This window comes from Lolium rigidum, chromosome 3 (genome assembly GCF_022539505.1).
Source record: "Lolium rigidum isolate FL_2022 chromosome 3, APGP_CSIRO_Lrig_0.1, whole genome shotgun sequence".
NCBI classification, from domain to species: Eukaryota; Viridiplantae; Streptophyta; class Magnoliopsida; order Poales; family Poaceae; genus Lolium; species Lolium rigidum.
In genome coordinates, this window is record NC_061510.1 from 364662383 (window position 1) to 364688213 (window position 25831).

At 41.8% G+C, this 25831-nt stretch overlaps 1 protein-coding gene across 1 annotated transcript; it reads right to left on the reverse strand.

Moving 5' to 3' along the window:
* Positions 1-1473: 1473 nt before the first annotated feature.
* On the reverse strand, positions 1474-5240 carry LOC124697351 (folate transporter 1, chloroplastic-like). Its single transcript, XM_047229956.1, has 11 exons — positions 5129-5240; positions 4972-5051; positions 4584-4660; positions 4299-4392; positions 3987-4077; positions 3613-3686; positions 2798-2908; positions 2268-2339; positions 2154-2174; positions 2001-2068; positions 1474-1606 (listed from the first exon to the last, which is right to left on the reverse strand). Exons 1-11 carry the CDS (start codon positions 5238-5240, stop codon positions 1474-1476), a joined length of 933 nt encoding a protein of 310 aa, XP_047085912.1.
* Positions 5241-25831: the final 20591 nt, after the last annotated feature.

Genomic DNA, 25831 nt, shown 5'->3' on the forward strand with positions numbered 1-25831 from the left:
ACATAATATCTACATGCAAAAATTTACTTAACATTTTCTGGAAATTTTTAAATAGCATTTTTTTAAACTTTTCGTAAATGGGTGCACGCGCACCCAGGTGCCATTCATCATTTCCGACTTGGAGGTCCTCTAAATTGGAAGCTCTGTGCGGTCGAAGTGCAGCCTGCGGTACGGCCCTGACGGTGGCGCGCGACCACCATGACACGGGCGTGCCGCCAGCCAGCGCACGGCCGTAGGCATCGTCGTCTTCCACGCTACCGCCGCCGTCCAGCGCCCTGCGCACGACGCGATCTATGTCGCACGACGTCAGCTCGTCCTGATCGGTGAGCTCGTGCCCGTCGGAGTGCGCCTCGAAGCTCGAGAGCAGCGGGGTCGCCTCGCCTCCAGCACGAGGGCGCCGTGGTACGGGTGCACGAAGAACTGGGCGCCGCACCCTTCGCCGTCGTCGTCATCGGCGACGCTCTGCTCGTCTCGCCAGCTCCGCGCGCCGCTCAGACCGAACTTCCCGAACTCCATCTCCATGTCACGCCCGCGCTCTCGTCGTGGTACTCCAGATCAGAGTCCGACTCCTCCTCGAACGCGTCGCGACGACATAAAGCGAAGGCCGAACCCGACGCCGCCGAGCATGTCATGCTCCTCTCCGCACCTCTCCCGGACACGCAACGCCGCCGCCGTGATCTGCGCCGTGACCTCCGGGCGCAGCGTCGTGTTGCCGATCCGGGCCACCAGGTCTTCGAACGCCCGGTCCGCCGCGCCCTGCCAACGTCCCATGTCGCTGAGCGGCACGTGGCAGGTCACGTCCTCCATCGTCTCGACGTCCACGAGGCCGACGTCGTGGTCGCTGCATAGCTCGACGAGCAGCCGGAGCGTGGCCGCTGGCTGTGGCGAGTCACACGAGTTCGCAGCCTGGATCTCGCCAGTATCTGTTTACGGGATGGTTGAGCAGGATGTGCTCCTTTACGGCGGGCATGTCTAATCGACTAATCGGACAAGATCCCTCTGAACTCTGAAGTCCGTGAAAGAACTGCGATATAGAATCCAATTAAATAGCTTTTACTGATAATGTATGCAGCACTATCTGCAAGGAAAGCTATACAGTGTTCTGAAAATGTACACCATGAACATCTCGTGTTCAACCGTGACACAGCAGCTCTACAAAGTGTATTCGAGAGTACTATTCTCAACTGGACAACACGATCGAGCTATTCCTTACTGCAGAGATAGTAAATGGATTTTCCTCTACAAAGAATGTTTGTCAAAATTCGCAAAAAAAGAAGAAAAGAATGTTTGTCAAAACAAAATCTGTTGGTGTTAACTGAATAACACCTGAACTAAGAATTGCGATAGAATATCACGTATTCACGTTGAACTCGGAATACCGGGAGCAGATTATGTAATTGGAATTTTGGATGGAACAATTCTCTCTTTTCCTATTTTCCTCTATGTTTTCTCCTTGGTTGAGTTGGGTTGGAACTATGTCTTCTCCTTGGATGCTCTGAATAGTTTGATAACATTTTCATACACCACAAACGTGAGGGAGGCTGCTGGAAGGTTCTTCAATAAGTTGGATGTGATGCCCCTGTAAAATCCACGGACACCTTCGTACCTGCAGCAGAAATTGAATTCCAGTTGTTAGTGTTGCTCAAAGTTGAACACAGCCAACATTCAGTACACCCTTAGTGTATTCCAGCAATGTTGCAATAAAGAACATGGCATGCTATCTGGCCAAGTATGGGAATATACTTGACAACATTATTACTACTTCCGCTGTGACGCCAGGTTAGACAAGCAGAAATGCAACTCAATACATGGGTAAAGTATAGAACAAGCATACAAAAAGACAGCAAGCTCCTACATGGGTAAAGTGCATATCACATAAGACAACAAGAAGGTAAACCTTGTTTGACATCAGACTCTTTAAACAGCAATGCCACCTAAAGTCCTAAACTTCTCTAGTTGAAGATTTACCAACACCATCACACCAAAGCTATAACTCTCACCTTGCAGTTTCCTTTACTACATGCCAACTGTCCGAGTACTTTGGGGTACCATCACTACCAGGTCGTTGCTGAAAAGTTGCACACAAGAACTATTATTGATACCGGTGAAAACTCCAAAGAAATGAGATGAAGAGCTTCAATTGTGCAACTAACCTGCAAGCGGGCTCGGATAACCTGCAATTCCAAAACGATAGTTGGAATGTCTAGTAAGAGGGCGGTAGCATACATTTATGAAGTTGATGCGAAGAAACGGAACATAAAACTTGCCTGGTAAGGATAAGTAAGCAGAATAGCAGATAATTTTGAACCAGCCCCAAGTGCCGCATAATCAACGGAATTCTGTTGACAATGAAGGCAAATGCATATCAGATAAATTAACTAACTATCTAGCTGATAGTGAATGTACTTTAAAGCAGGCATATATATGGACCAGAATGCTCTAAAATATCAACTGCCCTACATCAACTTATGCAGCATATTCTTATATGTATTTTGGCAGAAAATGTGGTTTCTAAGAAGCAATATTGATATATTATGTAGAGCCTATATTGGACTAATTGATAATCTTCATAACAAGGTGAAAAGATTCCTATGTTTCACAGTACAGTTGTGTCATATTTAGGCACGCCGAAAGAGAAAGAACATCAGAAAAAGTTTGGTTGTAAATGGTTAAGAAACCTAGTTTAAGAAAACAAATAAATATCAGAACTAAATTATCCAGTGGAATATAAGCCTGTCAATACTGTACCAAATTAAACTAGATGTTTTAATGAAAGAGCACATGTAACAGTTGGTACCAATAAATCCTCACTGCCTCCGTTGTCTGCCCTTGTTTGTTTACTTTTGGCAAATATCATAGCCTTGCGAAGCTCCTCGTAAGCTGTGAATTGTATCGCACCATGGGTGACCTTTGAAGCATGACACCGCAAATATATATATTAATGCATGCTTTTATCAACCATATATGAGTAAAATAAAAAATAGAATTTTAGAACCTAAAGAGTTCCAACATATGCATGTTTACTTACTGAAACTAGTATAGGCATAATCTCTACGTAAATACTTAACCACAATTATAACGACCAAATTCCTACTAGCACTGTTTGGCGAACACTGACATTGACAGGCATTTTAAATAAACTAGAAACAAATAACTGTTTTCAGACCTTTGTAGTTCCTTTTCTCCCTGAGAACTGTAAGAATGATATCCATAACAAGGTAATTTTCTGACATTAAGATGGCAACAGGAAAGCATGGCTGGCGAAGATCCAAATAATAAGGCGCCAGTCTGAGCCTCATAAAAAGATATTACCTAGAGCACATACCCAGAAGTCTAATAGGGCATGCCTCAAGAAACCATATGATGCTACTTAAAAGAAATCAATTCATACCATGAGTGGTAGTGATAAGATATAATTTTAGGTCAAGGGCAAATACACTGAGGTCACAGAAAATACTATATAATTACAAGTCCAGGACAGCTCAATACGGAATCGCACCCATGTATCTAGTGTTACTTAAATCAGCATGGTGCTAATAGTTAGGTGACTAAATTTGGTTCTAATGAAAAGCAGAACAAAACTAAACAACATTTAATTTAAAGGATGCATACCAGCATAAGTCCAGGTCCAATCCCTCTATAAAGTGCTAGCCATCCCTCCTCTTTCAGAATAGTTCTCAAAGCATCTGGCTTCACAGCAACCAAATAAGCAAAGTCACAGAAAATTTGAACTAAGTACAGATCAAAAGAAATCTGAGCATGGAGAAGATTGCACAAAAACAATTCGTAGCAGGATAAATAGTTATGAATTGTTCTTTTTTACACTAACAAATGTAAATAAGCATGATTTTAGCAGCTTCAGACAGAACCAATAATAGCACAAGCCACTCATTTGCAACAGAAAACAAAGTCACAACTCTACTATGCTAGGCATTGCTATATGATGCTCAGAAGATAAGAGGTATGGTATTATAACCATATATTACCAGAAAATCCAGAGTAAGGTGAAGCATGTCCAGGTGTCTGTAGTTGCATTCGTGTTTTCACCAGCCATATGGGATTTGTAAACAGGCAAACCTGTACAAAGAAAAGAAAAATACCTTTGTCACGGATAAGCTACATTTTAGGGGAAGGCAATTGAGGTGAACAAATGACACTAACACATGTTTGTAGTAAGAAAGAACTGCCAGGTTAGGCATGCTAGCAAAGGCCTAACTACATGTTAACAATTTTTGTTGAACTCGTCTCAGTCTGACAAAATCACAAAATGATACGTGATTAGGAGTTACTGTACGAACCAAAGCACCTGCTTCTGCCGCTGAGACAAGATGGTCGAATGGACGGAGCTGAACATCCTTCCCCTGAGAGTATCTTTGTTTAGCTCTGTTATAACTGTCAAAACAAACATTCTTAAAGTTAGCCTTTTAAATGCCAGTCCTATACAAGGAGCATCCAAATTGGTAAACGATAGCATGGAGTTTAATGCTGAACTTAGCAGCTTACTTAGTACAGTTCAGCACTGCAATAAAGCATCAAACACCCCACACTAGAACTATTCAGCAGAATGAACAAATGCGACTTACAAAAAGAAATATAGCCCCCAAGAAGCGGTTGATCCAAGAACTGCAGGGTAAAAGCCAGCATAAAGTCCCCTCAGGCCCTACACCAAGCAGCTAGATCAGCACACCTCATACTTGAACATACCAGAATAACCAAATTCGTTACGATCTTACAAAAAAAAAATGTTTGAACCATTTAATTCGCCAACCAGAAATTAATAAAGCAACAGATGAATTAGGGAGTAACAAGTAGAAGAAAGTCCAAGTACAGGAATCGTATTTTCTAATTGCCCAATAACCAACAGGATTAATAGCAGGTGAACCTACAATTAAGGTTTGATTGAAGCTACGGACGAATTTGACAAATTAAACGGTCCACCAAACGATAAAATAGTGCGACAGGAATCCCCACCTCAGATCGTGCGATGGTGTATACAGCGTGCCCCGTGTTCCTGTACGGCGGCAGGTCGGACAATCCCCTCCCGCCGCTCACTAAACACGAAGCAGGAGGGCAGCAGGGTTAGCGGTCGGGCTCTGCGTATCCTAGGGCTTAAGGGGCGGGGGGTTACCTTGGAAGCGAGTGCGGACGACGTCGAGCGGGTGGAAGGCCGCGACGGTGGCGAAGCCGGCGGTCGCTCCGGCGGCGGCGTTCTCCCAGGTCCACGGCTCCGCCGACGGCATCTCGGGCGAGAGGTGGTCGCTTCGCTTTGGGAACTCGCAGCGGCGAGAACTTTTCTGGGAACTCTCTCGGTTTGACAAATCGTGCGCGGACTGTCCACCTCAGCAGCTTTTCACTGTTTGGGCGGGCCGGATTGGGCAGATGGGACAGGTGGGAATGTGAGATTGGGAGAGAGGACGGGGGAGGGGGGAGGGTTCGCCGGAGCAGGACGACGGCGGGGCGGGCTGGGAGGTTTACCTCCGCCGCCGCCTCTCCGAACAGGTGTGCACACGGAAGAGAAGCAGGGGAATTGATTATCACCCCCCTGTTCGTTCGCCTGGGCAAAATAAACCCTGGCTCACTTCCAACACCCCCAGTTCAGCTGTGTTGTTGCTGATATCCCCCTTTGATTTTTTTGACACATTTTTCAGCATCTAAATAGGAAATGGGTATATGATATCCCCCTTTGATTTCTTTGACAGATTTTTCAGCATCTAAATAGGAAATGGGTATATGAATATACAGAACTACCCTTCAACTGCACCAATCCTGTTCAATATAGACAGAAAAACTTGAGAAATTTGGCACAGACATCAAACAAAATTGGAGAATTTGGCACAGAAATTTCATAGGCGGGCACCCGTCACAACAGTTTTTTCCTCCGATTTTATAGTGGTTCTCATCCAAAAGTCCACACTGACGGGTGGTATTCGATTTCGTTCCATGGCAAACTCGACATGCATACGACCGCAATCTTCGCCGCTAGTCCAGAACCTTGGCAGGTCTAGGGTGCATCCTCATGGGCGCACAACCTTGTCGGTGCCACCACAGGCGGAGGCGAGGTGAAACACGGTGGTTCCTTCGAGCGTGGACACATCATCAACATCGGGAGCATCCAATCTATCACCTTGTTTCATATGTGCGAGAACCGCCACAAAACCTTCTTGCCACTGGCGAGCATCATCCACCGGTGGATTACTTTAGGCAGATAAGAAAACTAAATAGGTAAGTATAAAAGCCTTTAGTCTCGCCTTTTGTCTCTTTTGATTTGTTCCTTTCTTGGCATTGATTTATTGAGCGTGTTTCTGCATCTATTAAAATAAGTAGTTTCATGTCTCCTTCCCTTCTGTCTAGAGCTGTTTGATCCAAATGATTTGCATAGAAAATTTTCCTACGATGGTTATTTGATTTGTAGGAAGTTTTAGAGGATTTTTTCTTAAGGAATCATTTGCACTAGATTTCATAGGAAACCTAACATGCACTCATACTTCTTTTTCTTTTCCAATGGTAGAATCAAATAAAAGAATTCATGTAGGATTGGAGTGGCTTGTCATCTCCGTGACTCCCTGCACGCTGAGACTGTAGTCTGTTCCGCGTTATCGAAGGGACAAAGAACGCGAGAGCTAGGCGCATCATCTTCAATTCAGACTTCTCAAATCTGGTGAAAGCTCTCAATAGCTAGGCTATGACAGATCAAACATTGGTGCCCTAGTGAGGGATGCTACAGAAACAAATGCTTGCTAATTTTTGATTCTGTCAAATTCCGTGTGGCGTGTGTGTAATTTTGCTTTTTTTGTCAGATATGTCTAACTGCTCTTGGGAGGATTCTGCCCCCAACTGTGTAACAAACATTGTTGCCAGTGATTTACTGCACTGGTTGAGTAATGAAATAGCATGTTCCCATAAAATAAATTACCCAAGAATGTTGAATTTCCGAATACGTATACTGCCCCTCTCTCCATTGCTTCTGACATATCGCGTAGGTCTCTTCTCCCATCTATTCCTGCCGGCCTACCTCCTTCCACCGCCGAGGTGGGGGGGGGGGGGATCTTCCACTCCTCCGGGTGGCAAGACAACCGCCTCCAAGGTGCTACTTCTGTAGACGTGTGGTGCTCCTTTTTTTAGGGTAAACAGTGGAAGAGAGCTCCCACTGCAATTTTTATAAATGAGTAAAAGAGTCATTTACAAGGTACAAGGAAATAAAAAAGAAGAAGGAGACAAAAACCAGTACTAAACTATCTTGTTTTCGAAATGGGGGTATCTCCCCAGCCTCTGCATCAATCGATGCACACAGCTGAGTACTAAACTATCTAAACTTGCGGTCGCAACCATTCTTTGAAGGTGTCAACATGTTTGTTCTTTATTCTGTAGCTGACCATTTTTAGCTATGGCAGGTGTGGTGCTCCTTCTGCGGACGTAAATCTTGATGGTGGAGCGGCCATCACGGTGGCATGGCGATCTCAGCGCGGGAGACGCAGGGGCGTAGCCCATCCATGGTCGATGCGAGGGACACGGGGTTGCGACACGTCAATGGTGCCATGGTGCCTTCTGCCGAGCTACACAACCTCGACCTTGATGGTGGAGCGGCGGATGCATATGTCACTAGAGGTCCTCTTCCCGGGCCACCGGCATCAGGGTGCGACTGTGTGACACCTACGGTGGATGAAGATTCCACGAGCAAGCACAATGCGAAGCTAGCGGCAACATTTTTTTGTTCTTCTCAATTAAATTTGCCAAGTGCTATGCTCGGCAAAGCCAACGCAACTAGACACACTCATTAGGGCGACGTTGTTTCCGTCACAGGCTGTCAAGTTGCTTTTTTTGCCGAGGAGTTGATTCGGCGCACAGTAAAATCTTTGAAGAGTTCCGAGTAAAAACCACTCAGCAAAGTTTGTTTACCAAAGAAAAGTTTGCCAAGTCAGCTTTGCTGAGTTTTCTTTTTCGTTTCCACCTTTACCGAGTATTTGTGATACTCGGAAAAGTTTGGATTTCTAGTACTGTTTATTTTTCGCTGCAAGTACCAGTATAACAAATAGGTCATTTTGGAAATCATAGTGCTATCGTAGTATTTTTAGGTTTTCCCCCTCATTCTTCAGGATATCACTCGGGAACAATTGTTCTGGTGTACACTGGTGACGAATCAATTTGACCGTACAAAGCCATTTTACTATTATATGCATACATGGATGCTAAACCTTGTCAACAGGATGTCAAAGTTGTGTAAAAATAATATTTTTTATTTCGTAGTCATAAAACAAACAGACCATCAAACAATGAAAATTGTGCTTCCACATGATATGCAGGAGAAAGAACAAATTCATGCCGCCTATTGAACTCATATAGGAAAATCTCACGCTCAACACATGAGCGGTGCATATGGAAATAAACAGTAACTACTGGAATGAAGTTCTTGCTCAATACAGAAGCAAACATGTGGAAAACACGACTGAAGTTTGGCTCAATACATGGACGACGGGTGAAAATAACCATGACTATGCTCTATTGATAGCATTCGGTTGGTTGTTCCAATGCGGTTGTTGCACCCCTTCCAACTGAGCACGGCATGAAAGACGATCTGAACGATAATCACCGTCACACCTGTGATGTTTGGGACCTGCATGTTTTACAAGACATGGAATCATCGGAATATGCAAGTGTACGGAGATTGGGAAGCAAGATTGAATCGGGGAAATATATAGCCTGTACTCGCATTGCGTACCACAACATAGTCGTTGATGGGTGGAACATGAAGGAAAACCCGGTCCAGATGCATGCGGCAGTGAGGTTGGCGAAGAGCTTAAGCAAACTGAACGGTGATCTCTGCTTCTTTACTGGTCACCTAAACAATGATGATGGAGATTGTTTGAACATACAAAGATACAACAAAGATGAAGAAAAGAGGGAGGAGAGGCGAAGTAGTAGTGTAGTACTCACCACATCAATGATCCCGATGACGAACATGGCAGTGCCGAACATCAATGCAGTGATGCCGACGGTCTTCAGGCTCCATGTATGGCCGAGGAAGACAACCGGGACGACAAAGATCACAACCCCGATGGCAACCGTCCCTCCTACCAGCGCGACACCGATGGAGTAGATGTAGTTCTCATTGACTGTGTACTTGAGGTACACGACAATGTACAACATATGCGCTGTGATGGCAACACAGTTCACCACCATTGTCAGCATGTCCCGGTGCTTGGACGGGATGGCGTATAACAACCACATCATCGCGCCGAGGAAAACGCCATTGAAGTTGTAGATTGTGATGTCGCTGACCCTGTTGGCTTGGTAGACCGGTCGCACGTAGGTGTAGCTGTAAATGAAATTAAATTGGGTTAGCAAATCACCTTAACGGATTACTTAACATGTACAATGGACTGCTAACCCCAGTGTGAAGTTGGAAAAGAGGACCTTAACAGAGTATCTAAAAGTAGGTGTTTAGATACAGTTTTCACTTGAGTGTATCTTAGGGTTGTAATATCTGAATATGATTCCATTTATTGTGCTCTATGATCAAAACTAGCTTTCTAATCTTGTAGCCTATCTATATCAAGGCTAGATAGGAGGAAGTTGTGGACTTTGTGCTTCGATGGTCTCCGGCATGTATATGCTACCGCTCTTGTATAGGATTTCTGCAACAATATAGACTTAAGCTCCAATACAAGTTTGTGCAATGGATTAACTAAAGCTCTTATGCAAATTGTGACAGTATAGTAAAACTCAAGAGGAAGAGCAAGCTTCAAAATGAAACTTGGATTATTTTCAAACATAAAAAACTTGGATTATAAGTAGATCCTAGCATCAGTACGTGTGAACAGAAAATAACAAGTTCAGAGTTCAATATCTTCGAGTGTATACTACTTACAAAATTTCAAAGACCAATGTACCAAATTACCATGTACTTTACTTGATAATAGTATTGAACAAAGATTACTTGATCTTAGTCCAAAACAAGAAACAACATTCAATGACCGCCTCTTTCTTAGTATGTCTATTTTCATGTTTTGAAACTATGCAAAGAATGGTGGGCAGGTCGAACAGAAACTAGTTTGTATATGCATACGAAATAATGGGCTACCTTGAAAAAGTGAACTCATCCGTAAAAGGGATTGGGTGAAGCCTGAAATACATGACTACAAAGACTAGGGATAGAGATGGCTGGTACTGTATAGAAGGTGCACTGATTTGGGTTGGAGACGACGAGGCTTTGCGAGTGGACGACAAGCACCAACGAGGGAAGGCAGCATACTTTGGATCGGCTGTGTCACGTCCCGATATTGAACGGCAAGGAAGAAAGGAAAGGACATTATTTGGAGGCGACCAGAGAGAAAGGAATTGAGAAAAAATTACAGCATTCCTACATGTATATATTGTTCCTAAAATCCATCCACCGAAACGCAACACAAAAAAACAACAAATTTTTGGGGGGTGTGCAAAATCTCACACGCACACAATCAGATCTGTATGCGTGTGTGTGTGTTCAGCACATGTGCGCGTGATTAGAATAAAGCAATAAACCTAAAGATCAAAGACAGGATATCTCACTCTCACACAAAAAAACTAAGAAACCATGAAACTCTTTTGAAGGGAGGATGGTAGGGATTCTGGCTACACGGAAACAAGACTGCAAAAGAAAAGAAGAAAAATGGTTTTGTTTTTTGCGCATGACAACGACATAGCAAAACCAAAGAGTTGAATGGATGAGACTTACGTCTGGATGAGTAGGGCGCATCGTCGGTCCAAATAAATTTTGGAGCTGGGGCAAGTTTAATAAATACAATTTACACTAAAATTTTATACTCTTCTATAAGTTGGTTTATTGTATAATATAGTCATAATAATCATACCCACCTCATTACATGGTACTTAATTCAATATAAAAATTACTAATATTAATTGCTTTATTTTCATTGCAATGTGCATCGATTATTTTACTTTATTGGCCTAAACAAATGTATCTTGTGTGATATATATACGTGTCTCTATTTCGCATGTCCGAACAAATATTTTAATAGGAGATTTTTACTATACAATTGTGCAAGAAATATTTATAGAAACTTTTAGATTATAAATTGGAACGTTTAGTTGACTGTGTCTACCGGCCTTTTGTATGCCTTATAAGTTAAATGAGTTCAATAGTAATCCAACAATGGATACATTATATATACTCGATATTAAGAATTACTAATTATCAACTATCATAAAAAGGTATTATATATTCTCCAAATGCCTCGTACACACTACTTGAATTGCTAGGATCATCAAGGTGCCTTTGGTATAAACGACTATCCATGTCAGTTTTTTTTTAAAAAAAAAATTGTGGATAACACTTCCTCCATCCAATAAAAAATATCTTCACTTTGACAGATAGAAATCTGACAAAATTAAGACAACTTTCATCAGATGGAGGAAGTAGAAAAAAAATTGTTACCATTGTTTTTTTTTTTGAGAAACACAGTACAAACGCAGACGCTCACATACACGCGCATACACTCACCCCTATGAGCACCTTCGGAAGACTGAGCCGGGGGATTGGATCTTGAAATTGACGAAGTCACCATAGGCGCCTCGCTGTCGACGGGAACGTCGCATCCCACTGAATGAATATTCCACCTTTTATGAGACACACAGATATCAAACCTGGGGTTTGAACTCTGGTGGGCTGGGATACAACCATCCTCCTAACCACCCAACCTCAGGTACAACCATGTGAGCTTTCATCATAGAGACTAACAATATAGCCAATCTCACTATCATTGATTAATTTGGTTTGCTCCAATGTTGTATATGATTTGTGGTACGGACTTGCTCCTACAAATGAGTGAAGCATTTATATATATTTAATATCACTCTATTCCATAAATTTAAGTGACTTGATAATTTTTGGGTTGCAATTCAGATTTTTTCCAGTTACAAGCAGATTTGCAACTGAGATTCTAGTTGCAAGTGAGGTTGTAACTTAATTTTATTGCAAGTGGCGTTGCAGCTTAGATGTTTTCCAGTTGGACTGAGTTATTTTTCAGTGATTGCAACCCAGACTTATTCCAGTTACAAATAAAATTACAACTAAGATTTTCACTTAAAAACAAAGTTGCTGCTAAAAAAATTATACTTGCAAATGGTGTTACAACAGATATTTTGTAATTCCCAGCTAGCTGAGAAATAACTTAGAGCATCTCCACCGGTGCTGCCCAAAGGGGCACCGGCACATTATCCTCTATTTGAGGATGTTGTTCCCACACCGGCGTCCTCCATACGGCTGCCCCCCAAAAAATTGGAATATAAAAAACATTACAAAAACGAAATTCATATGAATTTAGACTAGTTTATACAAAAGTGACTTGAATTTGAACCAAAAACTTCTAAAAACTAAACTAGCGGCGCCCCCGAAAGGCATTGTAGTCGAGGTTGTCTGCGTCATCACTATCACTGCCGCCGTCCTCGTCGGAGAAGTCAAAGGACCAGTTGTCGTCCTTCTCCTTTGGCACCGGCAGCTGAGAAGGACCGGTGAGGTTGAAGAAGTTCTCGTCGTGGTCCATGGCGGACCACACCTACGATTGCCGCCGGTTGAGCGTGATCTTCCGGTAGTATTCCATGATGGACCGACCGACGATGAGGTGCTACCCCGGGAACTCCTTTGGGTCATCGCCGCCACGGAAGGATGCCTGCGCCTGCGCCTCCATCTCCCACAATTTCTTATTCGCGGGCGGGAGGCGGTGGTGAGTTTGCAGTGTCCTCCTCCTTGGGGCGGCGACGTTGAAGCGACCCCGACGTCCTCCGAGATGGAGCGGAAGCTGTGGACCGCTGGCCGTCGTGGATGACGACGCCGACCAAAGGAGGCGGATACGCGGCTGAGCGCGTGCGGCTGATAACCCCCAAGTGCAGGGGATCACCGCAATACAATTCGATAAGTATTTGAGTGTCGAACCCACGATGAGTTGAAGGTAAACTATCTATTTTCTAAAGCCCTATAACCCACTTATATGGCCTTCTATGCAAAGTTATGATCTAGTTGTGAGTGTAGATGTTTCTACTATAAAACTATGATTGCTGAAAATAAAATGCAATGATTAAAACTAACGCAAGAAAAGTATAGTAAGTGAAGTGAGGTGACGTGGATCAAGATGAGGTAGCTCAAGGGAGTAATTGTTCAGGCAAATTACTATTTCATTTTTGTGGTTGTCACAATTAGTGAAGCTCATTGTAGTATTTTTATTGTTTCTTCTAGAGAGGAGCCATAGATAGGTGTAGCCATAGATATGAATAAGTACAGCACTAGTGATTGATCCTAAGGCCATAGGTATGAGCAAACAAAGGAATTACGAAGACATAAAGTCTAACCACCGCTGAAAGTTTAAAGAAGCCCATATTTATAACCCCCGTTGATTAAACATGAATTAATACAACATGAATCTAAGAATTGGACATGGTTGTTGTCAAGCTCCAGTTGTCGGTCCTCCTATCATCGTGCAACGGTGACAAACTCATGCATTCCCCAACATATATGTGTACTCATATATCAGTACAAGATATCATCATAGAAGATAACAAGTACTTATATGCAACCATCACAAAGTATCTGATACATCTCCGACGTATCGATAATTTCTTATGTTCCATGCCACATTATTGATGATATCTACATGTTTTATACACATTATATGTCGTATTTATGCATTTTCCGGCACTAACCTATTAACGAGATGCCGAAGAGCCGCTTGCTCGTTTTCTGCTGTTTTTGGTTTCGAAATCCTAGTAAATAAATATTCTTGGAATTGGACGAAATCAACGCCCAGGGTCCTATTTTTGCACGAAGCTTCCAGAAGACCGAGGGGGAAAGGAAGTGGGGCCACGAGGCGCCGACACGCTAGGGCGGCGCGGCCTGGCCCTTGGCCACGCCGGCCTGGTGTGTGGGGCCCTCGTGTGGCCCCCCGCGTTGCCCTTCCGCCTACTTAAAGCCTTCGTCGCGAAACCCCAGTACCGAGAGCCACGATACGGAAAACCTTACTGAGACGCCGCCGCCGCCAATCCCATCTCGGGGGATTCTGGAGATCACCTCCGGCACCCTGCCGGAGAGGGGATTCATCTCCCGGAGGACTCTTCACCGCCATGGTCGCCTCCGGAGTGATGAGTGAGTAGTTCACCCCTGGACTATGGGTCCATAGCAGTAGCTAGATGGTTGTCTTCTCCTCATGTGCTTCATTGTCGGATCTTGTGAGCTGCCTAACATGATCAAGATCATCTATCTCGTAATTCTATATGTTGTGTTTGTCGGGATCCGATGGATAGAGAATACTATGTTATGTTGATTATCAATCTATTACCTATGTGTTGTTTATGATCTTGCATGCTCTCGTTATTAGTAGAGGCTCGGCCAAGTTTTTACTCTTAACTCCAAGAGGGAGTATTTATGCTCGATAGTGGGTTCATGCCTCCATTAAATGCTGGGACGAGTGACGAAAGTTCTAAGGTTGTGGATGTGCTTGTTGCCACTAGGGATAAAACATTGATGCTATGTCCGAGGATGTTGTTATTGATTACATTACGCACCATACTTAATGCAATTGTCTCGTTGCTTTGCAACTTAATATCGGAAGGGGTTCGGATGATAACCCTGAAGGTGGACTTTTTAGGCATAGATGCATGTCTGGATAGCGGTCTATGTACTTTGTCGTAATGCCCAATTAAATTTCACTATATTCATCATGTCATGTATGTGCATTGTTATGCCCTCTCTATTTGTCAATTGCCCGATCGTAATTTGTTCACCCAACATGCTATCTTATGGGAGAGACACCTCTAGTGAACTCGTGGACCCCGGTCCATTCTTTTATCTCGAAATACAAATCTGCTGCAATACTTGTTTTACTCGTTCTCTCGCAAACAATCATCATCCACACTATACATCTAATCCTTTGTTACAGACAAGCCGGTGAGATTGACAACCTCACCTGTTCCGTTGGGGCAAAGTACTTTGGTTGTGTTGTGCGGGTTCCACGTTGGCGCCGGAATCTCCGGTGTTGCGCCGCACTACATCCCGCCGCCATCAACCTTCAACGTGCTTCTTGGCTCCTCCTGGTTCGATAAACCTTGGTTTCTTTTCGAGGGAAAACTTGCTCGCTGTGCGCATCATACCTTCCTCTTGGGGTTCCCAACGAACGTGTGAGTTACACGCCATCAAGCATATTTTCTGGCGCCGTTGCCGGGGAGATCAAGACACGCTGCAAGGGGAGTCTCCACAATCCAACCTCTTTACTTTGTTTTTGCCTTGCTTTATTTTATTTACTACTTTGTTTGCTGCATTATATCAAAACACAAAAAAAAAGTTGCTAGTTTTACTTTATTTACTGTCTTGCACTCTATATCAAAAACACAAAAAAATTAGTTACTTGCATTTATTTTATCTAGTTTGCTTTATTTACTACTGCTAAAATGGCCACTCCTGAAAATACTAAGTTGTGTGACTTCACAACCACAAATAATAATGATTTCTTATGCACACCTATTGCTCCACCTGCTACTACGGCAGAATTCTTTGAAATTAAACCTGCTTTACTCGAATCTTGTTATGCGAGAGCAATTTTCACAGTGTTAGTTACGATGATGCTTGCTTGCCCATCTCAATAATTTTGTTGAATTGTGTGAAATGCAAAAGTATAAAGATGTAGATGGTGACATTATAAAATTAAAATTGTTTCCGTTCTCATTAAGAGGAAGAGCTAAAGATTGGTTGCTATCTCTCGCCTAAGAATAGTATTGATTCATGGACTAAATGCAAGGATGCTTTTATTGGTAGATATTATCCCCCTGCTAAAATTATATCTTTGAGAAGTAGCATAATGAATTTCAAGCAATTAGATAATGAACATGTTGCTCAAGCTTGGGAAAGAATGAAATCTTTGGTTAAAAATTGCCCAACCCATGGATCGACTACTTGGATGATCATCCAAACCTTTTATGCGGGAGTCGAACTTTTCTTCGCGGAACTTATTGGATTCAGCTGCTGGAGGTACCTTTATGTCCATCACTCTTGGTGAAGCAACAAAGCTCCTTGATAATATGATGATTAATTACTCTGAATGGCACACGGAAAGAGCTCCACAAGGTAAGAAGGTAAATTCACGTCGAAGAATCCTCTTCCTTGAGTGATAAGATTGATGCTATTATGTCTATGCTTGTGAATGATAGGACTAATGTTGATCCTAATAATGTTCCGTTAGCTACATTGGTAGCTCAAAATTCTAGGCCATATCCTGCTAATGGTAACTCTTATGGTAGATATGTTTCACCTAATGAAGAAAAGATGTTAGAAATTGAAAGATCCACCAAGAGCTTTATGCAATCACAATATGAGCAAAATAAATTGTTTACTAAAACTATGAATGAACAATCTACCTTGTTGAAGAATATAGGAAATCAACTTGAAAATCTGAATATGGAGATTTACGGGTTGCAAACTAAACTTGCAAATGCTGAAAACCGAATCTCATACATGTCCGCGTCACAATCTTCTTTAATTAATAAAATGGCTGCTAAACCTGAGGATATTGAAAATAAAATTGTTACTACAGCAAATGCCATCCAAGTTAGAATTAATGAGAATATAAGATTGATGGCTGAATTGCATGCTAGGTGGGAAAGAGAAGAAAATGAAAAACTAGCTAAAGAGAACAATGTAGCTAAAGTTTGGACTATCACCACCACTAGCAATGCTAATGCTCCACATGTTGCTGCACCTCCTACTATTAATGGTAAAATAATTGGTGTTGGCAATGTTTCCACTCCTAGTGCAAAGCGCGCAAAATTACCTGAAACTGCTAAAACTGTTGAAATTGCCTGTGATAAAACTGCTGAAATTTTTTCCAACATTGGGGATGATGATCCCATTGCTTTAGATTGTAATGGTTTGGATTTTTATGATTACCACATCTCTGAAGTTATAAAGTTCTTATAAAAACTTGCTAAGAGTCCTAATGCTAGTGCTATAAATTTGGCTTTCACAAAACATATTACAAATGCTCTCATAAAAGCTAGAGAAGAGAAACTAAAACTTGAAACTTCTATTCCTAGAAAGCTAGAGGATGGTTGGGAGCCATCATTAAGATGAAGGTCAATGACTTTGATTGTAATGCTTTATGTGATCTTGGTGCAAGTATTTCGTTATGCCTAAGAAAATTTATAATATGCTTGACTTGCCACCATTGAAGAATTGTTATTTGGATGTTAATCTTGTTGATAATGCTATAAAGAAACCTTTGGGGAGAGTTGATAATGTTCGCATTACCATTAACAATAACCTTTTCCCCGTTGATTTTGTTGTCTTGGATATTAAATGCAATGCATCTTGCCCCATTATATTGGGAAGACCTTTTCTTCGAACTGTTGGAGCTACCATTGATATGAAGGAAGGTAATATTAAATATCAATTTCCTCTCAAGAAAGGTATGGAACACTTCCCTAGAAAGAGAATGAAGTTACCTTTTGATTCTATCATTAGAACAAATTATGATGTTGATGCCTCATCTCTCGATAATACTTGATACACACTTTACGCGCCTAGGCGAAAGGCGTTAAAGAAAAGCGCTTATGGGAGACAACCCATGTTTTTACTACAGTATTTTTGTTTTATATTTGAGTCTTGGAAGTTGTTTACTACTGTAGCAACCTCTCCTTATCTTAGTTTTGTGCTTTGTTGTGCCAAGTAAAGTCTTTGATAGTAAAGTTCATACTAGATTTGGATTACTGCGCAGTTTCAGATTTCTTTGCTGTCACGAATTTCGACCTGTCTCCCTGTAGGTAGCTCAGAAAATTAAGCCAATTTACGTGCGTGATCCTCAGATATGTACGCAACTTTCATTAAATTTGGGCATTTTCATTTGAGCAAGTCTGGTGCCTCAATAAAATCCATATTTACGGATTGTTCTGTTTTGACAGATTCTGCCTTTTATTTCGCATTGCCTCTTTTGCTATGTTGGATGAATTTCTTTGATCCATTAATGTCCAGTAGCTTTATGCAATGTCCAGAAGTGTTAAGAATGATTGTGTCACCTCTGAACATGTTAATTTTTATTGTCCACTAACCCTCTAATGAGTTGTTTCGAGTTTGGTGTGGAGGAAGTTTTCAAGGATCAAGAGAGGAGAATGATGCAATATGATCAAGGAGAGTGAAAGCTCTAAGCTTGGGGATGCCCCGGTGGTTCCAGGGGCGGAGCCCATTGGGCTGACCCTGATGCACAGGAATACGGGTCCAAAAAAAAATTTAGAAGCACTTACAATCAGAAAAAGGCCTGTGCATCAGGGTGGGCTAGTTTTGGTGCATCAGGGTTGGCCTAATCCCGAGCGAGCGGGACAAGCGGGCCGCTCCAACTTAGCAGGCCCATTTTATCAAATCTCCTCTCGTCTCGTAACTCTCGTAACAGACGGTTCGGTCTTCGGTGTTTGCGTACGAGAACAGAGACGTCTCCGCTTCTCCGCCCAGGTTCTCGATCTCATCGATCAACGGGGAAAGAAGAGGAATCTCGGGGCGACCGATCCCCATCGCGCGGACGCCGGCGGCAGGCAGGCCGCGGGCGTGCTGCTCGCAGCTCCTCCACCAGGCGCAGGCAGGCGATCACCGTGCTGCTCGGCAGTTCCTCCCAACCGCCCAGGTAGGAGTTCCCTGACTCCAACAATTAACCATTCTGCTTAGAATCAACTCGGTAGTTCCCTCAGTTTCTTAATATTTCTTGTACGAGAGTTTCTGCTAGAGTGCTAGTAGTCTATGTACGTTCAGCGCCTGTGTACGTTTCCTGGATGTCTAGTCTAGATGAATGAAACCCCCAAAAATTGTGGCTAGTACGAATATGCACGATGCAACATTTTCTTTGTCAATTTTTCGAGTCTCATGTGAAGCAATTATTTGTCAAAAAAATGTAGATATATAATGGACAGATTTCTTCTCAAAAGAAAAGCGCAAGATGTTCCAGAAGAGCTGAATTGGAAAAAGGAAATTCAGTATGATCCAGGCAAGAGGAAATTGATAGAAAAGTATCATCCCAATTTGAAAGAAGTTGTAAGAAGAAAGTACTTGGTTAATGGTCCTTGTCAACCAAGAGATATTGCTTTTCCATACTCACCGTTTGGGGAAAAAAGGAGAAGGTTCAATCCTGATTGGTTTGATGATTATGGAAGCTGGCTTGAATACAGTGAATGGAAGAACAAAGCATATTGTTTTTGTTGTTTCTTGTTTAGGGACCGTGGCGGCAAGAAAGAAGCCGGGTACGAGGCATTTGTTGTTAATGGTTGGGACAAGCTGGCACATGAAAGGCGAGGCTAAAGGATCATGTTGGTGATGTCGATAGTGTGCATAATCAAGCAATGAAAAAATGTGTTGATTTGTTAAGAAGAGATCAACACATTGATGTTGCCATTAACATTCAAGCTGATGCTGCCAAGAAAGCTTATTTTACTCGACTAAATGCCTCAATTGACACAGCTAGACTATTGCTCAAGCAAGGATTACCTTTTCGAGGCCATGATGAGTCGAAGAACTCCTTCAATAAAGGTAATTTCTTGGAAGTTCGTGACTTCTTAGCCGAGCATGATCCAGTTTTAGGCAAGGCTATGGGAAAAGATCTTGCGAAGAATGCTATGATGGGTTGTCCAGGAGGTCCGAGAAAGATATTGCTTGAAGGTTTTGCACATTTCATAGTGCAATCTATTACGAAAGAAGTTCAAAATAATGTGTTTTGTTTGCTTGTTGATGAATCCGGGGATGTCTCTTGCAAAGAACAAATGGCGGTGGCCTTGAGGTATGTTGATAGTTCGGGGGATTCTAAAGAAAGTTTTGTTGGTCTTATTCATGTGAAAGAAACAACTTCTTCATATCTCAAGGCTTGCAATTGATTCTCTATTTGCAAAATATAAGCTGAGTTACAATCAAGTTAGAGGACAAGGATATGATGGTGCTAGTAATATGTCAGGTCATTTCAATGGCCTCAAATCACTGATAATGAGAGAAAATAGCACAGCTTATTATGTTCATTGCTTTGCTCACCGGCTTCGAGTTAGTTGTTGTGGTCTGTGGTAAGAAAGCATAAAGAAGTTAGTAATTTCTTTAGTATGATTACTACCTTGTTAAATGTGGTGGGTGGATCCGCAAGCGCGGGGACATGATTAGAGATATCAATCTTGAAGAAATGAGCAAAGCTTTAGGTTGTGGGCAGCTTACAACGAGGCACTGAGGGCTGAATCAAGAGCAATGCCTTCAGAGACCCGGAGACACTCGTTGGGGTTCTCATGGTAAAACACTTAAGAGCTTGGTTGACTTGTTCTATTCAGTTATTAAAGTTCTAGAATTTGTGGGAGAAGAAGACACTGACAGAACAAATAGAGACCAAGAAAATGGTCTTCTCGTGTACTTTCAGTCTTTTGACTTTGTCTTTTTTTTGCATCTCATGTTGACAATTCTTACAACTACAAACACATTGTCATTAGCGTTGCAGCGGAAGGATCAAGATATTGTAAATGCCATGAAATGTGTGAAGTCAACAAGAGATGTTTTGAATGAACTTAGAGAAAATGGATGGGAATCTCTGCTAGATGAAGTTCATAATTTCTGTGAGAAACATGATATTGAAGAGTTGGACATGGAAGAAGCCTATGTAAATCCAAAAAAGAGAAGACATGTAACTGGAATTTCTAACAAACATCACTATCAAGTTGATTGTTTCAATGATCTTTTTGATTGGCTAGTTCAAGAGCTTGATGGTCGGTTCAGTGAGACATCCTCCAACCTTCTTGTTTGGTCGGCGGCTTTGAGTCCAAGAGACTCATTTCGTGATTTTAATTTGGAGAATTTGATAAATTTGGCTAAACTATATCCTCAAGATTTCAATTCTGGAGAACTGAGGGATCTTGATAAGGATCTACGCCTCTATATTGCTGATGTACGCACAGATGATAGCTTTTCCCACATAGAAACAATCACTGAGCTTTCTAAAAAAATGGTGGAGACAAGGAGGCATGTTATGTATCCTTTGTTTTATCGGTTGTTGAAACTAGTGATTGTGTTGCCTGTTGCCATCTTGCTACAGTTGAGAGGTGTTTTTCAGCCATGAAATTGGTGAAAACTTTTTTGCGCAATCGTCTCAATGATGATAGCTTGAGTCATGATGTTATTTGTTATGTGGAGAAAGAAGAAATGAAGAAGGTCACCAATGATCAAGTGGTCAAGTATTTCATGTCTTTGAAGAGTCGAATGTACTAAAGAAGTAAAAAAGGTAATGTGAACATTTTAGTTACTTGGAGTACTATAATTTACGTCATTATACTATCTCCCATTTTAAAATTAAGTATGTTCCGTTTCTTGTAGGTTCTTGAGCATTAGTAGTTGGGGCGTTTAATCATCCACTTTGGCATTTGGAAATGCAAGGAATATTTTAGTAACTTTATCTTTTATTTCATTATTATTGTACGCACTTTTATTTATTTATACAGTATGCCAAATTATCTTTGTTACAAGCTACAAACCATACTTATATAGTGTAGATTGTTGCTAAAAAATTCTGCTATACTAAGTAGTGCATCAGGGTGACTCGAGCTCCAGCTCCGCCACTGGGTGGTTCACCCCTGCATATTTTAAGAAGACTCAAGCGTCTAAGCTTGGGGATGCCCAAGGCATCCCCTTCTTCATCGACAACATTATCAGGTTCCTCCCCTGAAACTATATTTTTATTCCATCACATCTTATGTACTTTGCTTGGAGCGTCGGTTTGTTTTTGTTTTTGTTTTTGTTTGAATAAAATGGATCCTAACATTCATTGTGTGGGAGAGAGACACGCTCCACTGTTGCATATGGACAAGTATGTCCTTAGGCTTTACTCATAGTATTCATGGCGAAGGTTGAATCTTCTTCGTTAAATTGTTATATGGTCGGAAATGCTACATGTAGTAATTCTAAAATGTCTTGAATAATTTGATACTTGGCAATTGTTGTGCTCATGTTTAAGCTCTTGCATCATATACTTTGCACCCATTAATGAAGAAACACCTAGAGCTTGCTAATTTGGTTTGCATATTTGGTCTCTCTAAAGTCTAGATAATATCTAGTATTGAGTTTTGAACAACAAGGAAGACGGTGTAAGGTCTTATAATGTTTACAATATGTCTTTTATGTGAGTTTTGCTGCACCGGTTCATCCTTGTGTTTGTTTCAAATAACCTTGCTAGCCTAAACCTTGTATCGAGAGGGAATACTTCTCATGCATCCAAAATCCTTGAGCCAACCACTATGCCATTTGTGTCCACCATACCTACCTACTACATGGTATTTCTCCGCCATTCCAAAGTAAATTGCTTGAGTGCTACCTTTAAAATTTCCATCATTCGCCTTTACAATATATAGCTCATGGGACAAATAGCCTAAAAACTATTGTGGTATTGAATATGTACTTATGCACTTTATCTCTTATTAAGTTGCTTGTTGTGCGATAACCATGTTTTACGGGGACGCCATCAACTACTCTTTGTTGAATATCATGTGAGTTGCTATGCATGTCCGTCTTGTCCGAAGTAAGAGAGATCTACCACCTTAATGGTTGGAGCATGCATATTGTTAGAGAAGAACATTGGGCCGCTAACTAAAGCCATGAATCATGGTGGAAGTTTCAGTTTTGGACATATATCCTCAATCTCATATGAGAACATTAACTGTTGCTACATGCTTATGCATTAAAGAGGAGTCCATTATCTGTTGTCCATGTTGTCCCGGTATGGATGTCTAAGTTGAGAATAATCAAAAGCGAGAAATCCAAAATGCGAGCTTTCTCCTTAGACCTTTGTACGAGCGGCATGGAGGTACCCCTTTGTGACACTTGGTTAAAACATGTGTATTGCGATGATCCGGTAGTCCAAGCTAATTAGGACAATGTGCGGGCACTATTAGTATACTATGCATGAGGCTTGCAACTTGTAAGATATAATTTACATAATACATATGCTTTATTACTACCGTTGACAAAATTGTTTCTTGTTTTCAAAATAAAAGCTCTAGCACAAATATAGCAATCGATGCTTTTCCTCTGCGAAGGACCTTTCTTTTACTTTTATGTTGAGTCAGTTCACCTATCTCTCTCCACCTCAAGAAGCAAACACTTGTGTGAACTGTGCATTGATTCCTACATACTTGCATATTGCACTTGTTATATTACTCTATGTTGACAATTATCCATGAGATATAAATGTTATAATAAGTTGAAAGCAACCGCTGAAACTTAATCTTCCTTTTTTTTTCAATACCTTTACTTTGATTTATTGCTTTATGAGTTAACTCTTATGCAAGACTTATTGATGATTGTCTTTAAGTACTATTCATGAAAAGTCTTTGCTTTATGATTCAGTTGTTTACTCATGTCATTACCATTGTTTTGATCGCTGCATTCATTACATATGCTTACAATAGTATGATCAAGGTTATGATGGCATGTCACTCCGAAATTATCCGTGTTATCGTTTACACCGCTCGGGACGAGCAGAACTAAGCTTGGGGATGCTGATACGTCTCCGACGTATCGATAATTTCTTATGTTCCATGCCACATTATTGATGATATCTACATGTTTTATACACATTATATGTCGTATTTATGCATTTTCCGGCACTAACCTATTAACGAGATGCCGAAGAGCCAGTTGTTGTTTTCTGCTGTTTTTGGTTTCAGAAATCCTAGTAAAGAAATATTCTCGGAATTGGACGAAATCAACGCCCATGGTCCTATTTTTGCACGAAGCTTCCAGAAGACCGAGGGGGAAAGGAAGTGGGGCCACGAGGCGCCGACACGCTAGGGCGGCGCAGCCTGGCCCTTGGCCGCGCCGGCCTGGTGTGTGGGGCCCTCGTGTGGGCCCCCGCGTTGCCCTTCCGCCTACTTAAAGCCTTCGTCGCGAAACCCCCTAGTACCGAGAGCCACGATACGGAAAACCTTACTGAGACGCCGCCGCCGCCAATCCCATCTCGGGGGATTCTGGAGATCACCTCCGGCACCCTGCCGGAGAGGGGATTCATCTCCCGGAGGACTCTTCACCGCCATGGTCGCCTCCGGAGTGATGAGTGAGTAGTTCACCCCTGTACTATGGGTCCATAGCAGTAGCTAGATGGTTGTCTTCTCCTCATGTGCTTCATTGTCGGATCTTGTGAGCTGCCTAACATGATCAAGATCATCTATCTGTAATTCTATATGTTGTGTTTGTCGGGATCCGATGAATAGAGAATACTATGTTATGTTGATTATCAATCTATTACCTATGTGTTGTTTATGATCTTGCATGCTCTCCGTTATTAGTAGAGGCTCGGCCAAGTTTTTGCTCTTAACTCCAAGAGGGAGTATTTATGCTCGATAGTGGGTTCATGCCTCCATTAAATCTGGGACAGTGACAGAAAGTTCTAAGGTTGTAGATGTGCTGTTGCCACTAGGGATAAAACATTGATGCTATGTCCGAGGATGTAGTTATTGATTACATTACGCACCATACTTAATGCAATTGTCTGTTGCTTTGCAACTTAATACTGGAAGGGGTTCGGATGATAACCTGAAGGTGGACTTTTAGGCATAGATGCATGCTGGATAGCGGTCTATGTACTTTGTCGTAATGCCCAATTAAATCTCACTATATTCATCATGTCATGTATGTGCATTGTTATGCCCTCTCTATTTGTCAATTGCCCGACTGTAATTTGTTCACCCAACATGCTATCTTATGGGAGAGACACCTCTAGTGAACTGTGGACCCCGGTCCATTCTTTTATACTCGAAATACAAATCTGCTGCAATACTTGTTTTACTTGTTCTTTGCAAACAATCATCATCCACACTATACATCTAATCCTTTGTTACAGCAAGCCGGTGAGATTGACAACCTCATCTGTTTCGTTGGGGCAAAGTACTTTGGTTTTGTTGTGCGGGTTCCACGTTGGCGCCGGAATCTCGGTGTTGCGCCGCACTACATCCCGCCGCCATCAACCTTCAACGTGCTTCTTGGCTCCTCCTGGTTCAATAAACCTTGGTTTCTTTCTGAGGGAAAACTTGTTGCTGTGCGCATCATACCTTCCTCTTGGGGTTCCCAACGAACGTGTGAGTTACACGCCATCAGTATCTCGCAATTGCCAAGAACAAGTCACTACTCAAACAAAGACATAAAAACACAATAGATCATGAAAAAATGATAAATTGCAATACACATCAGGTTTGCCAAAAGATTACCGTAGGGAAATGATGGAGAGGTACTATGGATATTGATCAAGAGGTGCATTCCAAGTTGGAGATGGCGATGAAGATCCCCGTGACGGTGTCGGCGTGGAGAGGAGGCGGCTTCCCTTGGGCGGCGGCTTCCCTCATCAAAATTAGATACGAATCAAAATTAGTGAATCTACACACTACAACGGGTCTAGATACATGCTTTTACGAAGAAAAAGCTAAAGACCTCACGTTGAACGAAGGGACAATCATCTAGACACTGCCCAATTCTTACCAGGATTCTTTAGGGCTCTTTTGATTCGTATGATTTATGATTTGTACAAGAATTATATAGAATTTGTGTCCTATAAAAATATAATGGTGCAAATTCTATTAAAAAATAGGTCATACCTCATGAAAAATTCATTTGATGCAATCAAAGATAATTCATCTTTTCATAGAATTCAACTAGGCATGATATTTCAATCTCATGTCTCTCATATTCCTATGATTTTTCTATCCTATGAAATAGAGGAAGCCTTAAGTTTTGTAGTATATGTTTTTTCTTAGCAAAAATCAAATATTTTTTGGAAGATTCCTCTTAAATATAGACATGGAGAACATT

What these genes read in the sequence shown, in the direction of transcription:
- LOC124697351 (XM_047229956.1), bottom strand. Translation starts at nt 5,240, where the DNA reads ATGCCGTCGGCGGAGCCGTGGACCTGGGAGAACGCCGCCGCCGGAGCG. An exon ending in TGGGGGCTATATTTCTTTTT is followed by an intron (nt 4,393 to 4,583) that starts GTAAGTCGCATT and finishes TTGTTTTGACAG; the next exon opens with TTATAACAGAGCTAAACAAA. An exon ending in TTGGACCTGGACTTATGCTG is followed by an intron (nt 2,909 to 3,612) that starts GTATGCATCCTT and finishes CATGCTTCAAAG; the next exon opens with GTCACCCATGGTGCGATACA.